The 16412-nt window shown below is 38.0% G+C and overlaps 1 protein-coding gene across 3 annotated transcripts in view; it reads left to right on the plus strand.

Annotated features, from left to right (window-relative positions):
* PTAR1 (protein prenyltransferase alpha subunit repeat containing 1) overlaps positions 1-16412 on the plus strand; it is a 211915-nt gene that overhangs the window by 91852 nt on the left and 103651 nt on the right. For all 3 annotated transcript variants that reach the window (XM_053702517.1, XM_053702516.1, XM_053702518.1), the window contains exon 4: positions 15456-15560. In XM_053702517.1, coding sequence (XP_053558492.1) covers positions 15456-15560 — 105 coding nt within the window. The remainder of the gene's footprint in view (positions 1-15455; positions 15561-16412) is intronic.

Raw genomic sequence — 16412 nt, forward strand, 5'->3', positions numbered from 1 at the left:
TCACAATTCTGAGACTGCATCCTGTCTCACATGGATGATGCACACCAGTCTGGCCATAAAAGGAAGTGCAGGAAATGAGCAGCATCCCCCACAATGCACCATAGTCTGCAAGAGAGGTGAGTAAAATGGCTGCCAGCAGCACATGGCAAACAAAACAGGTAAAAACCCTGACAGCTCTCCCCTGTTGTGAAAAGCAAATAAAAAAAGCATGTGATGAGACCAAGAGAACAAAGCAAAATGTGTGATAAAAGTAAATTGGAAAGTTGTTTAAAATGACATGCCCTATTTGAAACGTGGGTTTTTTTTTTTTACTTGACTGTCCCTTTAACAGCTTTGCGGTGTTGCTCTTTGCCTCCTCCTGCTGGCCAGGAGTGATATTCCCACTAGAAATTGAATGACATTGTGGACTCTCTATATCCGGAAAGAAAGAAATTCATCAGGTAAGCATACATTTTGTTTTTAAAAATCCCCCAGTATTTAAAAGATTTAAGATCCCCCTGGTGTTTTTCTTTAAAATGTTGATAAAGTACTGTTAGTTTTCTGCTGTTTGATGCTCCATATATGCTCCCTGATTCTATCACGTAGACATCTACTGGTTTGCCCTATATAGATTAGATTGCATGAACAATTAATTAAGTATATCATATTCTTGTCACTACATCTCAGAATTTCTCTGATTTTAAAGCTCCTTTTCTCATCCGTAGAGAACATTTTCTTTCGATTTAGTGCTATATTTGTTGGATTTGCACGAGTGGCATGGAAAGAAACCTTACATTTTTTCTCCTTCCAGATTCTTCTACAGTAGAAACCAATATTACATTTATTATAAGGTGGTATGTAACCCTGCAGCGCCTTCATCATATTTGTCCATTTTGTACGAATAGCTGTTGTGGTGAGGGGGCTCCCTATTGCAGATCTGGTAAAAGTGTCTCATAATCCAAGTCTTTTGGGCCTCAGACAGGGGTTTCCAGATGTGCCATCAAAGCTGTTCTGAAGAAGCACAAATAAACGGGAAACATTGAGGATCATAGATGAATGAAGGAAAGTGCAGCAGATGAAAGACACATCATGCTTCTTTTCGCAATCCGAAGATGTCCAGCAGTGCCATCAGTTTAAAATTGGCAGAAACCAGTGGGACCCTGGTACACCCACCTGTCGAAGTTTAGTCAGGCGTGGTCTTCATGGGAGACTTGCAGCCAAAAATCCATACCTCTGACATTGAAACAATACCAACCAACTCATCTATGCACAAAAACACAGGAACTGATGTGCAGAAATATGGTGGCAGGTGCTCTGGACTGATGAGTCCACATTTAAATTATTTGGCTGTAGCAGAAGGCAGAGAGCGGTACAAGAATGAGTGTCTGCTGGCATCAGTGTAGTATGGTGGATGTTCCCTGCATGTTTGGATCTGCATTTGTTCAAATGGAGTTGGGGATTTGGTCAGAATTAATGGTCTCCTCAGTGCTGAAAAGTACAGGCAGATACTTATCCATTCTGCAATACCATCAGAGAGGCATCTGATTAGCCCAAAATGTATTATGCAGCATGACTAAGACCTTAAACAAGCCATCAAGAAGTAGCTTCAGCGTAAAGAAGGAGGAGGTGTCCTGGAAGTGATAGTATGGTCCCCATAGAGCCCTAACCTGAGCATCATTAAGTATTGGATTACATGAATACAGAAACAACTGAAGCTGCATAAATCCACAGAAAAACTGAGGTTGTTACAAACATTGTGGAACACTAACCTTTTGTGCAAGTGTACCTAGAAGAATTGATGCTGTTTTGAAGGCAAAGGGTGGCCACACCAAATATTGATTTGATTTAGATTTTTCTTCTGTACACTCACTTTGCATTTTGTTAATTGATTAAATAAACTATTAACCTTTCTATATTTTAAAACATTTTAGTTTTACTGCAATTATTCACACCTGCCTCATACAATACTGTCTATATTTATTATTTATGGGTTTTATTTTAGTTTTAACACATATTTAAGAAAAATAATGCATTAAACCTGTCGCAGTAGATGAGTTAAAAACAGTTTTTTTGTTTTTTTTTTGTTGGTTTTTTTTTTTTTATGTACCTGTAATGTAATCTTTAGAGGTGCCAAATGGCAATGGTATTTGTCAGTTTTGTTACAATTTCGATAACTAACAAAAACATAACAATCGAAAACACGTTTACGGACATTTTTCAGTTTAACCCCTTCACTACCTAGATTTTCAGAGAAAATAATTATTAGCTATTTTTAAACAGAAAACATTTACCTATGAGAACTTTTATTTTTTTGTCATGAAAAGAGCTTTCAGAGGATAACAATTTCAACTAGCTATTAAGTCAAAGAATTAAAGGGATCGAAAACCCCACAATTTTCTTTTATGATTCAGATAGAACAAACAACTTTCCAATTTAATTTTATTATCACGTTTTCTTTATTCTCTTGTTATCCGTTGCTGAAGGGACAGCATTGCACTACTGACAGGAATCTGAAAATATCTATTTAGCCAATCGCAAGAGACAAATGTGTGCATGCACCAATTAGCAGCAGCTCCCACTAGTGTATGATATGTGCATTTTTTTTTTTAACAAGGGATACTAAGAGAACGAAGCACATTTGAAAATAGAAGTGAATTTAAAAATGTCTTAAAATTACATGGATAGCACAACAAGGGGGCTCTCTCACTCTTGGGGTATGTGTGGCATAATTTTGTCTGGAGATTAAAGAAACATTATTTGTAACTGAACGTCTAATCAGATGAAGGTTCACTGGTGAGTGTGGCGGCTGAACAGGTTTTCAAACAGTCACTCGTCATGCAAGTAAGCTACTGTGTTTCAAAGTAACAACGCTTTACCATCTTTTAACTCTGGAATCTGGCACACACCTGAAAGTAGGATGCGGGAAGTTCAGGGCTCACTCGGACTCCAGTGTTTGGGGTTCCCCAAAACTCTTAATGCCTGTTAAGCAACTCTTTAATACCGCTCCTCCCTCCTGAACTTGTTAAGTGGTGTGCTGCTGCGAGTGACTGACTTGTGCCTCTGTGATAGCCCGGAACTCTGCAGAGATGCTGTCTCCCCGTCTGATTGGAACACTCTGCTCTGACACCCAAGGGTGTGTGTATCTGCGGGCCAATCCAATCTGCCACTCGAGGGTGTGTAGGTCCTAGGGCACTCCTGATAGGTCCCGCTTCCGCTAAACTCCAATTAACCTTTGGGGCTTTAGTGGAGTTCTCCCACCGGCTGTGCTGCACTAGAATTGGTCAGTATAGACAGAGCTCAAGAGGAAAAGAGCACCAGTCGGGAGTAAAACATTAAAATACAAAGTTAAAAACCTGGCTCAGGCTGTGACATAGGAGGTCAGCAAGATAAGCGTATCTGATGTGTTTCGGCAGTTGCCGTATTCGAAGCTGTTAGCAAAAATGTAAAAAAGAACAAGCATTTAAAAGCAGTAGCTTGCTCCTATTGGACAATCAATTAAATACTTAATTGACACCATATGAGCTTGAATAAGTAACGCATTACTGTGGCTGTACAGAGAACACACACAGAATATTATTCACAGTGCAATGGACAATAATAGTAAATACAGCACCATGATTATACACACAATACGGTACAAATAAATGTGTAAATCCTAACATCGCATTGGAAAGAGTACCTAATGTTTTCATTTATCACTAAAGGGTGAAAGGTATTTGTAACTAATAGAACACTGTTGTCTTATTATATAACAAGTATGCACTGTAGCGGTGCTTAAAGGGCAAGGTTCCCAAATGTTGACACATATAAATAAGGATAAATCTACTACAGTATAATACTAAATAATGAAAGGGGCATAGCCAGGCCACTAAGTGGGGACTGCTTAAGGTGACCATGAAAGTGAATCAGTGGTACTAGTTACTTCCCTTATTGTTTTTATAAGGGTAATATGGTCACAACACGGTATCTTTTATATAAAAGCAGACAGAGGGGAAAGTAACCTCTTGTAGTCACTAGCCCCCTGTCCCATGGTGAGCATTAACCAGGGACGTACAACACAGAACCTGAGTGGTAAGCTCTAAGTTTGTCCATTGAACTTTGCGTAACCCAATGTATCATTCGTATGACATTTAAATAGGTCACTTAAATACTTTAAAATGCCCTACCATTACTGTCAATACAGATAGCCATGTTGTCCCTGTTCCTTTAAGAGATAAACCAATCTATGTAACAATACACTTGGTTGGATTGGATATGTCAAGGGCCATAATATAATAATATAGTGTGTTCTAAGTCACTAAAAAACAGTTATGGGGCAGAAACTTGTTACTTGTACAGAAACGCTAAATAATTCACCCAAAATGATGGCTCAAGACAAGAGATAGGGAAAAAGAGACTATCGGTTAGGGGCCTTCTATTCCCAAAAATGTATCAGGTCATAGTCAGAATTCAGAACATTGGGATATCTGGTTTGTAGCTTAAAGATCCAAAAAAAAACCTCCCTTTTTTCCTAATAGTCTTTCTCTATCCCCTCCCCTGTGGGGAGCAATAACTTTTTCAATGCAGGTCTACCTGAGTGTGGCAGCACTCTTAGCATGTATTTGTGCAAAATGTTGGACTAGGGGAGTACTGGCCATACCATATTTAATACTGGATAAATGCTCTCTGACTCTTGATCTCACTTCGCTGGACTTTGTTAGTTTACACAGGTGATTAAATAAACTACAAAAGTGGACCTGCAATTTAAGCAGGAGCGTTTTTGGAAAGTTTGTCCTGTAACTGTGGATTTAAAAAATTCCCCTATCTCTACTCTTTCACAGGCCACACCGGAACTGTTGTGGCACTTAAACATACCAAACTTGGTCAACCAGGAGGACCTATTGCTTGCCTGTTCAGGAAGTTAAACATTGCTGAAGGGACAGCATTGCACTACTGACAGGAAGCTGATAATATCTATTTAGCCAATCAGAAGAGACAAATGTGTTGCAGGCACTAATTAGCAGAAGCTCCCACTAGTGTATGATATGTGCGTATTCATTTATTAACAAGGGATACTAAGAGAATGAAGCTCATTTGAAAATAGAAGTGAATTTAAAAGTGTCTTAAAATTACATGCTCTATCTGAATCATGCAAGTTTAATTTTAACTTTCCTATCCCTTTAAGGCATTATTGTAAAATAACCAGAAAAAAAGTTTTAAAAAACAAACCAACAACAAAAAAACATAGAGTATCACATAACTCAAAATCCTGTAACTTTTTAACAATAGAAAATCTCAATGTGTTCATTGGTATCCTATGATTGAGCTAAAACGTATATTTTTATTATGTTTTGACCACTTTAAGGTCTTTATCTGCTGCTATGTCTAAAACTATGTATGTATATATATATGTGTGTGTGTGTGTGTGTGTGTGTATGTGTATGTGTGTGTGTGTGTATGTGTGTGTGTGTGTATGTGTGTGTGTGTGTATGTGTGTGTGTGTGTATGTGTGTGTGTGTGTATGTGTGTGTGTATGTATGTGTGTGTGTGTGTATGTGTATGTGTGTGTGTGTGTGTGTATGTATGTGTGTATGTATGTGTGTGTGTGTGTGTGTGTGTGTGTGTATAGCAAAAAATGAAAACGCATGACGTTTAGGAACCATTAGCATAAACACCACAAAATCCAAGACAAAAAAGAAATTAATTTGCTTTGTTCCCATGGTATTCTATGTTAGAGATACTGTATCTAGGTAGGCACCTGGCGCACTATATGGCAGGAAATAGTGCTGCCATCTAGTGCTCTTGCAAACGGATTACATTCTTGCAAAACTGCTGCCATATAGTGCTCCAGAAATAAGCTGGCTCCTAAGCATACGACCCTGCTTTTCAAAAGATACCAAGAGAACAAAGAAAACATGATAATAGAAGTAAATTAGAAAGTTGTTTAAAATTGCATGATATATCTGAATTATGAAAGAAACAATCTAGGTTTCATATCCCTTTAAGCTGCTAAGCCCATCTTGTGCTCTTTCATCCTACCTGTTAATGTAGTGATGCTGTGTGATAAACATCTGCTAGGCAACTCGCATGACTTTCTTTTTTTAGCTTATCTCATAGACACAGGCAACTTTCAAAACCTGTTTTTATTGTTAATTGCATTTATGAGACTTCGTCACTGAAACAGATTCTCTTTTTTATTAAAATGTATCTTGATGGATATTTAGATAAAGTTTGTTAGGTCTGTGTGCCAAAGTATCATATTTTATAACAGTGGAATCAAATATTTAATGTTGCCTATGAGGAACCCATTTACATCCACAATGCACCAAAGCTATTTTTTTATTTCCAGGACATAGTGCAGTGGTGTGTTTACTACAGAAGGTAGAAATGTGTTAGATCCATTTTATTATTGCACTATTTCTTGTAAATAATTTGTATTTAACCTCTGCAAAGGAATTAAACACATAGTTAAATTCTGCTCCAGGGCAGCAATGCACTATTGGAAGCTAACTTAACACATCCGAGGAGCCAATGACAAGAGACTAGTTAACTCTCAGTGGTGTAGGATATGGGTATATTCTTTTCAACAAAGGATTCCAAGAGAACAAATTAAATTTGCTAATAGAAGTACATTTAAAAATATCTTAAAATAACCTACTCTATCTGAACCATACAACTTTCCTAAATCTTTAAACGTTTAAAGGGTTTTCCCATCAACAGGAAGATGGAGAAATTATTTTGTTTGGCTAGTACATGTCTCTAATCTTTATGCAATTATCAATCTTGGAATAGCAACTCTTATGAGTTTACAGTGTATAATGCCTTTTTTGTTGGCTAGTTGTGGCCAGATATTTCAGCTTTCTTCTTGTATTTGAAGGCACTGGGCTGTTTGTATCTAACTTAACTACTCAGATTCCTAAAAGATCAGATCAGGAGATCAGGACACATTACTGTCAATCAATGAGTACCAGGTTTTTTTTGTTTTTTTTTTGAGTACCGGTACCTTTTTCTTTTACAAAAAAAAGCAGTGTATATATATGTGTGTGTGTGTGTATGTATGTGTGTGTGTGTATATATATATATATATATATATATATATAATACACTTTAGAGTGAGAGGCTACTTGAAAAGGGTTGTGTCCAATGCTAGAATTTTTGCACAGAAGTCAGTAAGAAGGGAGTTACTACTCCCCAAAATAAGGGAGAAAGACAACAAAATTAGAATCATTACGGAATTTAACTGTCATTGGGATCATTTAAGAGGTATACTCAAAAAGAATTGGAGTGTCCTCTTAAATGATGAAAATATTGCCCAAGAGATAGGAGAGACACCAATGATTACAGCAAGACGAGCTCCTAATCTAAAAGATAAATTAGTGAATAGTAAATTTGTCTCCCCCCAAAAGAATTGGTTGTCAAGAAAAAAACAGGTGGGCAACTACCCTTGCAAAAGATGTGTGGCGTGCAGGTTTATGTTGCAGACCAAAGTTTTCTCAGTGAATAAAGACAAAATCTACAAATTGAAATACTTTTTTTTTTTAAATTTAAATTTTTTATTGAAGTCATAAACAAATGTGACAATAGTGATACATCCAACAATAATTACAGATAAGAAGAATACAGTATTGATATAATAACATTGCCAAGTCAACAAAACAAATTATGCCAACCCAATAAGCATTTATGAGATTAAAGAGTGGTACTCGATAAGGATTATTTATAGGATGAAGAGGCTATAATTGGCAAGAGATATGAGGAAGTGAGGGGGTTGACTAGGCAATAGAATTAAATAGAAGGGGTATATAAATCCCGTTCATTAAAGCATTAGCAAAGAGTTTGGACTAATAATATTAGGACTTCAGTTTTATATTTTGTAAAATATATAGGTTAGAAGTGACCCCGCCTTGTGATAAATAAACATGTCATAAGACATATATTTAAGAAATAAAGAAGCAAGGGGGGGTTGGTTTCATGTGAATAGGGGACGGGGAAATAATAAATTATATTCTCCACATTGCCATAATGAAAAATTATAACGCTATATAGCCTAGTAGAGGTGGGACAAATGTAGATTAGTGTATGTTTGGCCACTTATGGACCAAATTAGCGGGGAGAAGGATAAGGGAGTGCAGCGGGCAGGAGCCGCTCAAAGTGGAGTGGGGAAGGGAATGGGGGGGGCGGAGCTATAGAGGGCAGGAGAACAGACAGTGGAGGATTTATTATATAGTTACAAGGAAGGGCTTTAAAGGAAGGGTCTGTTGTTTATATAACTAAGAGGGAGGGGCATAGCTTTATCAGAGTAAAGTGATTAACTAGTTAAAATTATTTCAAAGCGTATAATAAGTCGATACGACCTTAAAACAATATCTGACATTATAATAATAGCACATCTAACCCATGCTGAAAATAAACAATAAAAACACATTTAAGAAAAATTATGAAGGAAAGGTAGATGATGTAAAAACAACTGCTAAAACCCGCTAAACATAGTGATAGCATATCTAGGGCAATAAATCTAAATAACTCTGAGATGTACATTTTATAAAATTGTCCTAGCTATAGCGCAAATGGTGACCTATTACACCTGAGATCAATAGAAAAAGTCCCACTGGGGTTACTGGAGCGTGTCAATCACCCATGTTAGAATAGGGAACTAATACAAAAACTAAAAGATATAAAATAGAATATAAGAAAAATATAAATTAAATTATAGGGGGCTTCTGGATGAACTCCTCTCCTGGGGAAGAGCCAACTATAGGCGATGTGGGGAAAGGAATAGGGATATGACCCGTAGGCAACAAGCGCCGACGGGAAAGGGAGGAGAGTAGCTCAACAAAAACAGAAAATTTGTTGTAGTAATAAAGTCAGCGTAGGGACAGAAGAGTCAGTTGTGGAAGAAAATGTCGGTATAAACCATATGACGCTTAATATCATGTAGTGCAACGGTATATCCTAATGTAATATAGGCTATTGGGTATTGTGGATCTGAAGGTGCTAGGCACAAATATAGGTGGCCTATCGTGTGAATATAGAGTGTATTTCAAACCTGTAGGCCTACGAGACAGGAGGAGGTTCCAGTGAAGTTTAAACCTAGATACCTCCATTATATAGTATGTCTAATAATAAAATGCATTTACACCAAAACAGTCCTTCTAGAATAAGTAACTTGTATGTGGGTGTTGTGTGCAGCTACAAAGATTAGCAGTTTGGATAAGTTTGGATGCGTACCCTCTGCACTATATAAACATATGCAGCTGAACAATATGTGAAGCAGTGGGTAAATACATAACATAATAAACACAATAAAGGATTGTTTAGTGTAAAAGAGAGAGCTCTGTCTTAAGTTCAACTGATAGGCGTCATGTAGATATTTCCCCCAAGAAAATGCCAGCACTAAGCAGAGGGACACACATTGCATACAAATAGGTAGACCTATTCAAATCTCTTAATCTCAATGAGAATAAAGTGTAGCAGTTGGTGGTATATAATTAGAAGGCCTCTGTCTAACTTATCTTGAGTAAACACTTGGAGTGTAAGTTATAGCAGGTAGAGGTATGTCTACAGTTATAAAAAAAAAATAAAAAATTGTGCCATATATCTAAACATATATGGATAACCATAGAACAACAACCATTACTACTAAGTAAACATAGAGTATAGAAATGTTTTGTAGATAATATGTGCATATTTCTTTTCCTGATGCTAGGAGCGTTACAGATTACTTACCCCAATCAGCTAGGAGCACTAAATCTAAGTTAGGGAGGTTATAAGTGGTTCAAGTTAATATTCAACATTTCCACTGCATGGCATACACTCAAAGAGCAATGGGATAATCTGCGTAATAAAACAATAGTGCTGTTGTTGAACTCAAGTATGAACCAAAGAAACAGGAGCTACTATGTAGGCTTAATATATAACAGGTTGCAGCAGTGGCTGAGAATCAACATGTGGCTGTGAGGGGTCAGATTAGACTTTCAAATGTGGGGGCATAGCAGAAGAGATAGCAATATTCAAGTCATTCTCCAGTACATTCGTAGGTGGAAAGCAGACTGCAAACAGAGGGATTACATTGCACTGTTCTCAACCCTCATGTTGCATCACATACCCCTTACACATCAGAAATTAACAATCCCAGTGCCCATACCTAACAGCCTTGCAATCAGAAGATCGCATAGATAGTTCCCAATAGTAATATGTCCATATTTCAAATATAGGAATTCTACCTGCTGCAAATATATTTGGGTAAAAAAAAACAAACTTTAAAATTGAGTGTGTAGCGTGGATATATATATCGTTCCGGACATATGGCATAAGTGCACAAATTGTGGCAGACACATAGGAGTCCCAGCACATAAGCCCTCATGTTCAGTTTGTGCTGTTATCGGTATCCCTGCTCTTTAACCGATGCCCATAGCAGGTGTAACTCCCGCTCCAGCCATCTGTACTATCTCAAAACGGCACCAAAGTCTTTACCACAAGACTAACACAAATGGGAATAATATGGTGTCTGTACATAAAATAGAGGATATTAGGTTTAGCCCTTTGACAAAGCAGACGTGTGTTGTGCAAAGCATGGGATTTCTCAAGGCCCTCCACATAGTAATTGGTCACTCTGTACTCCGCTGAAGAGAGCGGAATTCTCTGCTTAAGCTCGAGTTTCCCCGTGTCATGGAGTAAATAGCGTGCGACTTCTGCACCCATGTGGTGCTCGTGAGGCTGCATGAAGGTCTCCACTGTTTCTGGGAAGGTCTGCCCCACAAGCTCCATCTCCGTCAGATCAGATGAACTGACCTGCATATCCGGACACTTCAAGGGCTTCTGTCTGGGATGCTGCAGTGCTAGGGGACAAGCTAACGGAAACTTCAGGCTTTCCTTCCGTTCTGGCATAGAGGTTAGTGGCATGGAGGTTAGTGGCGTGGGTCTTTCTTCAAGTATCACCACATGGGCTGCCGCCATTTTCTGGGTCTGGGTGCAAGACAGCCCTCGATCCGACTTCACATTCCTGTGCTCTGTTAGGGTGATGTGTAGCTGTTGCTGCAAAGGCTGCTCAGCGCTGCGCACTATGAGTGCCGTGGTTAGGCCAATTGGTAGGTCTTGCTGATGGGTTTCCCCATTAGGGCAGTTAGCCGCGGATCTTAGGGTGTGAAGAAGGTCTGTTTGCTGCCGGTCAAATCGGGAGCTAAGTTCAGCGAGGATGTAGGCTAGATCTAGCATTCTGAAGGTGCGCTGAGCGATGTTCCTGTTAGTATGAGCGGCGGCCCTCACAATGAGTTAGGCACTGGGTAGATACGCTGCACTCACGGCTCTCGTTGTCATAAAGGAGAGAAGGCTGTGTAATAGCTTGTAACTCCGGATCAGCTCAACAGATATCACAGGTTTCTAGGGTTGAGTAGCTAGCGAACTAGATACTCTCAATGGCTTCCATGTTTGTGCAGGCGTACACCATGTGGTTTTCCTGTCGGGCTTATATCTGTCCTGCCATCCAAGTCACAGTTTTTGAAGTCTGCCCATATGCAGTAGGGATCCTCAGTTTGTTATCGGGCAAGTTGTGGCCCATGAGAGGCAAATAAGCTTAGAGAATAGGCACAAATACTATATAAAGATCAGGAGCTCAGCTAAAATGCGTCCTGCCATGGCGGTGTCTAGCTCCGTCCCCTGAAATACTTTTTTAATTGCAACACAGAAGGTGTTGTTTACCTTCTTTCTTGTTCGTGTTCTTGTTTCTATGTTGGCAAAACAAGACGGATTCTGAAAGATAGAATCCTGGAACACAGGGACGACATCAAGAATAGGATACAAACTAGCAGTGTCGCTAGACACTTTGAAAGTCACCATAATAGCATACCTGATGGTATGAGGGTGACAGGCATCGACAAGGGCATTACCAATGGGAGAGGGGGAAATAATGATAAAATCCTCCTGCAGAAAGAATGCAGGTGGATCTATAACCCCTCAACCATTGGGCAAAATGGTCTAAATGAGAAATTGGATATGGGAAGCTTTCTTTAAAGCCTCTCTTGTTCATATATGTCCATCTATCTATTTAAAATATTTGAATCTCCCTTACATCCGAAGGATCAGTTTTTTGACTGTTACAAACCAAGCTTCCAGCATATCTGGTTTTGTGGCATATTGAGTGTTCTATTGTATTTATGAGTTTATGGTAAATTTATCTTACACTTATTATAATTTGTTTATGCATCGTTGGTTTTTTCACCTCCAAATATGGGCGTTACTTTATTTCGTTATAAATTAGCACCTATGACGTGCTAAGTCACATGCCCTGAGGAAGCCCCGTTTTCTAATGACGTGGGGTGAAACACTTGTTGGCGTCTTTGCGTAGCCGACCCACATAGCATCCATGCTGGCTGTTGGAGCTGTCGGAGCTTGCTGCTGAACCTTGCAGCGTGACAAAGTTTTCAAGTTCCGTGTACCATTGGCAATCACCTGTATGTCTTGGAGACTGTAATGGAAAGTAGATGAGCATGCCACAAAGGTAAAACCGATGTTACTTTGAACACAGCGGATGTATGTTTCTCGTTCCAAGATTGGTGCCTATGTGATCGGAAGATCTGACAAGCATATAAGTTTCTACGACGACCGTAGTGGAAGGGTGCAGTCGACAGAGGGGTACTGTTTGATAAGTCTGTATCCTCTTGCATCCCCACTACCCTCTTTTCAACCTGGCTTGCTTGCTTTGTATCTCCCGATACCTGTTGCACTAACACGCTTGACTGCTCTATGCACGCTAACATACTGGCTGTGTTTATTCATCTATAACTAACTGCCTCATTTCATCATGTGTTCACATCTGCACATCCATGGCAATTGTCTACCTTGAATTATTTTGCTCTCTACCTTGGGACTTTTTATTAGTTCTACTTGCTTCAATTTGGGGACTTTATAACATTATATGTCTCTTAAAGGAACATACGTTTGTCAAATGTGCTTGATTACTTATTATATATGATGGTCATTTCTGTGCAAATAACTGTTTCCTTGTCTTAAGTTTGATGCTTACACGTTTATACAGGACAAGGACTGCATTTGGGAATGTTAGGTATTCACTTTTTTAAATGTCTCGGTTTTCACTAAAACCGTTCAGGTCTGATGTACATTAGTGAATAACCTTCCCCTCTGCAGCACTTGATCTAGCCATCAATTTTGCTCCATACCCGCATGGGTTCACATGGGCCGGCCCTTTTTATGTTACTTTTTTGATTTATGTTTTGAGTTTGCCACAATATTTTGTTTTGGTGTACATCTATATGCTTTTTTATAGTTGGATCTAGCCTGGTCTGGGGCTACTGGCTGCACAATAAACTACCTTTTCATCAATAAATTTCTACAAGTGTTTTGTTGTTTTTTAAAAGAGTGCTGTATTCCCAGTCTTTAAAAATGTCATTATTTTATGTAATTTCTCTTCTTCATTATTGTTGTTAATATATATAATATGTGTGTGTATGTACAGTGGATATAAACAGTCTACACACCCCTGTTAAAATGTCAGGTTTCTGTGATGTAAAAAAAAATGAGACAAAGATAAATAATTTCCGAACTTTTTCCACCTTTAATGTGACCTATAAACTGTACAACTCAATTGAAAAACAAACTGAAATCTTTTAGGTGGAGGGAAGAAAAAATAAATAAAAAATAATGTGGTTGCATAAGTTATAACTGGGGATGTAGCTGTGTTCAGAATTAAGCAATCACATTCAAAATCATGTTAAATAGGAGTCAGCATACACCTGCCATCATTTAAAGTACCTCTAATTAACCCCAAATAAAGTTCAGCTGCTCTAGTTGGTCTTTCCTGAAATTTTCTTAGTCGCATCCCACAGCAAAAGCCATGGTCCACAGAGAGCTTCCAAAGCATCAGAGGGATCTCATTGTTAAAAACGTATGTCAGGAGAAGGGTGCAAAAGAATTTCCAAGGCATTAGATATACCATGGAACACAGTGAAGACAGGCATCATCAAGTAGACAATATATGGCACAACAGTGAAGTTACCAAGAACTGGACGTCCCTCCAAAATTGATGAAAAAACGAGAAGAAAACTGGTCTGGGAGGCTACCAAGAGGCCTACAGCAACATTAAAGGAGCTGCAGGAATATCTGGCAAGTACTGGCTGTGTGGTACATGTGACAACAATCTCCTTTATTCTTCATATGTCTGGGCTAGGGGGTAGAGTGGCAAGACCAAAGCCTTTTCTTACGAAGAAAAACATCCAAACCAGGCTACATTTTGCAAAAACACATCTGAAGTCTCCCAAAAGCATGTGGGAAAAGGTGTTATGGTCTGATGAAACCAAGATTGAACTTTTTGGCCATAATTCCAAAAGATATGTTTGGTGCAAAAACAACACTGCACATCACCGAAAGAACACCCTACCCACAGTGAAGCATGGTGGTGGCAGCATCATGCTTTGGGACTGTTTTTCTTCAGCTGGAACTGGGGCCTTAGTTAAGCTAGAGGGAATTATGAACAGTTCTAAATACCAGTCAATATTGGCACAAAACCTTCAGGCTTCTGCTAGAAAGCTGAACATGAAGAGGAACTTCATCTTTCAGCATGACAACGACCCAAAGCATACATCCAAATCAATAAAGGAATGGCTTCACCAGAAGAAGATTAAAGTTTTGGAATGGCCCAACCAGAGCCCAGACCTGAATCCAATCGAAAATCTGTGGGTCGATCTGAAGAGGGCTGTGCACAGGAGATTCCCTTGCAATCTGACAGATTTGGAGTGTTTTTGCAAAGAAGAGTGGGCAAATCTTGCCAAGTCAAAATGTGCCATGCTGATAGACTCATACCCAAAAAGACTGAGTGCTGTAAAATCAAAAGGTGCTTCAACAAAGTATTAGTTTAAGGGTGTGCACACTTATGCAACCATATTATTTTACTTATATTTTTTCTTCCCTCTACCTAAAAGATTTCAGTTTGTGTTTCAATTGAGTTGTATAGTTTATAGGTCACATTAAAGGTGGAAGTTCTGAAATTATTTCTTTGTCTCATTTTTTTACATCACAGAAACCTGACATTTACAGGAGTGTGTAGACTTTTTATATCCACTATGTATGTGTGTGTGTGTGTGTGTATGTGTGTATGTATGTATATATATATATATATATATATGTGTGTGTATATATATATATATTTATTTACACACACAGTATATACTGTATGTGTATATATATATATATGTGTGTGTATGTATATGTGTATGTGTGTATATATATATATATTAAATACAAAAATAAATTTAAAAAAAAAGGCTTTATTTCTGTTTAAACGGAGGGATAACAAAAATTCTAGATATCTGAGGTGAGCTGGTAAGGGCCCTTTAATCTGTGTACTACAGTGATTGGTGTTTCCCGCCATCAAGTCAGCGAATGAGGCATTTCCATTTAAAAATACCAAAAAATGGACTAGAAAATGAGTTTATGATAAACCGTTTTTCTTTTAGTCTGTTTAATGTTTCCTATTCTTTTGATAGGAAGGAGTTAATACAGCTTGGAGCCTTGAATCCAATTAAGGACCTACAACTTGGAAAACTGGCATTAACAAAGTTTCCTAAAAGCCCTGAGACATGGATACACAGGTCTATTATTCTTTTTCTGTATATGTAGCATGTCTTTCTGATTCATTTATTCAACCTGTCTGTTTAATCTTTGTGAGCACATAAAGAAAATACTGCATGTAATATTTATATATGCTTTTTTTTTTAGTATTTCTTTAATTGGAATTTGAGTTCCCTTTATTTACACTGTTTACATGTGTTGCAGTGTATATAAAGAACCTGTTGTATGTAAGAGATTTATTATTATTGGACTAATCAATGACTCCCTCTTTTATAAGGTTATGCTCCAGTAACTCTTCTAGGAGTTTGTAATTTTATAGTTGGATAATAATTAAAAAAATTATGCTACTTAATCCATAATTGTTTTGACAAAAAAATATCCAAACTAAGGCCTGGGGCTGTGAGGCGATTTTTATTTGTCTCCCTTCACTTCCTCATCTCTTAGTCTCCTCATGTGCAACACACTGATGGTACCTCATCTCTACAACATGCCAAACTGTATTACAAAATAATGCAAATTGGGATTAGGGGTTTGAAGGAACTTTAAAAAGGAAGTTCATTTTAAAATGTATAACTTATTATTATTAAAAAATCAGTATCTATGTATTATGTGTACAATTAATAACTATATATAATGTATAACATAATTTAGAATATGTCTGAACCTTCAAATGTGTCATATTTTATTTATTTCATGTAATTAGCAAGAGTCCATGAGCTAGTGACGTATGGGATATACAATCCTACCAGGAGGGGCAAAGTTTCCCAAACCTCAAAATGCCTATAAATACACCCCTCACCATACCCACAATTCAGTTTTACAAACTTTGCCTCCCTATGAAAGTGGTGAAGTAAGTTTGTGCTTGATTTTCT

This window comes from Bombina bombina, chromosome 2, assembly GCF_027579735.1.
Source record: "Bombina bombina isolate aBomBom1 chromosome 2, aBomBom1.pri, whole genome shotgun sequence".
NCBI classification, from domain to species: Eukaryota; Metazoa; Chordata; class Amphibia; order Anura; family Bombinatoridae; genus Bombina; species Bombina bombina.